General features: G+C 43.4%; 1 protein-coding gene across 1 annotated transcript in view; it reads left to right on the top strand.

The window, feature by feature from the left end:
• Positions 1 to 636: 636 nt before the first annotated feature.
• LOC120065993 (potassium voltage-gated channel subfamily C member 1-like) overlaps positions 637 to 728 on the top strand; it is a 40,577-nt gene continuing 40,485 nt past the window's right edge. The window contains exon 1 of the mRNA XM_039017033.1: positions 637 to 654. Within this exon, the coding sequence (XP_038872961.1) occupies positions 637 to 654 (18 nt within the window). The remainder of the gene's footprint in view (positions 655 to 728) is intronic.

Genomic DNA, 728 nt, shown 5'->3' with positions numbered 1-728 from the left:
TTTAGTCCAATTGTTTAGTCCAGCACACTCACTAAAAAATCACTAAAAAAATCTTATGTTCCTCCATTTCAGATGTTCCTACAATTCAGATGTTCCTCCAGAAAGTGGCCGGTTTTCAGCCAATCAAAAACATACATTCCCATATTCATGTCATTTATTTGTGTTTTGAATCTCTGCAGAGTTTGTCACCAGCTGGCAAAACCACAAAATCATACCATTTTAAAAGTAACTCTAACTTTAACTACACTCCTAACGCTGATGCCTAAACATAACCTTTTAAATTAAGACCAAAAAGCACATTTGTGTTTTCAGGACTTTTTATGATATAGTCAATTTAGACTTTGCAGCTGGCCCATCTAGCGGAAATTGCTCAGTTCTGCCTCGGTGCTGTATGTGTAATCGTATGATTGTCTGGTGTGTGTATGAGTGTGTATGCGTGTGTGTGTATGTGTGTGCGTGCGTGTTGCGTGCGCGCGCGCGCGTGTGTGTGTGTATGCAGGCGCGTGTGCGTGTGTGTGCCTGCGTGCGTCTGTTTATGCGTGTGTGTGTGTGTGTGTGTGTGTGTGCGTGTGTTTGTGCGTGTGTGTGCCTGCGTGTGTGTGTGTGTGTGTGATTCAGAGGTAGAAGGTCGTGGTCATGAAGAAGGGGATGACAGTGAGTCCATTAGAGGATGCCTCACCTCTGTGATTTATACCAAGATAAAACTCCTCAAAATGGATTGGTCGAGA

This window comes from Salvelinus namaycush, chromosome 21, assembly GCF_016432855.1.
Source record: "Salvelinus namaycush isolate Seneca chromosome 21, SaNama_1.0, whole genome shotgun sequence".
NCBI classification, from domain to species: Eukaryota; Metazoa; Chordata; class Actinopteri; order Salmoniformes; family Salmonidae; genus Salvelinus; species Salvelinus namaycush.
This window is presented reverse-complemented; position numbering and strand designations above follow the sequence as displayed.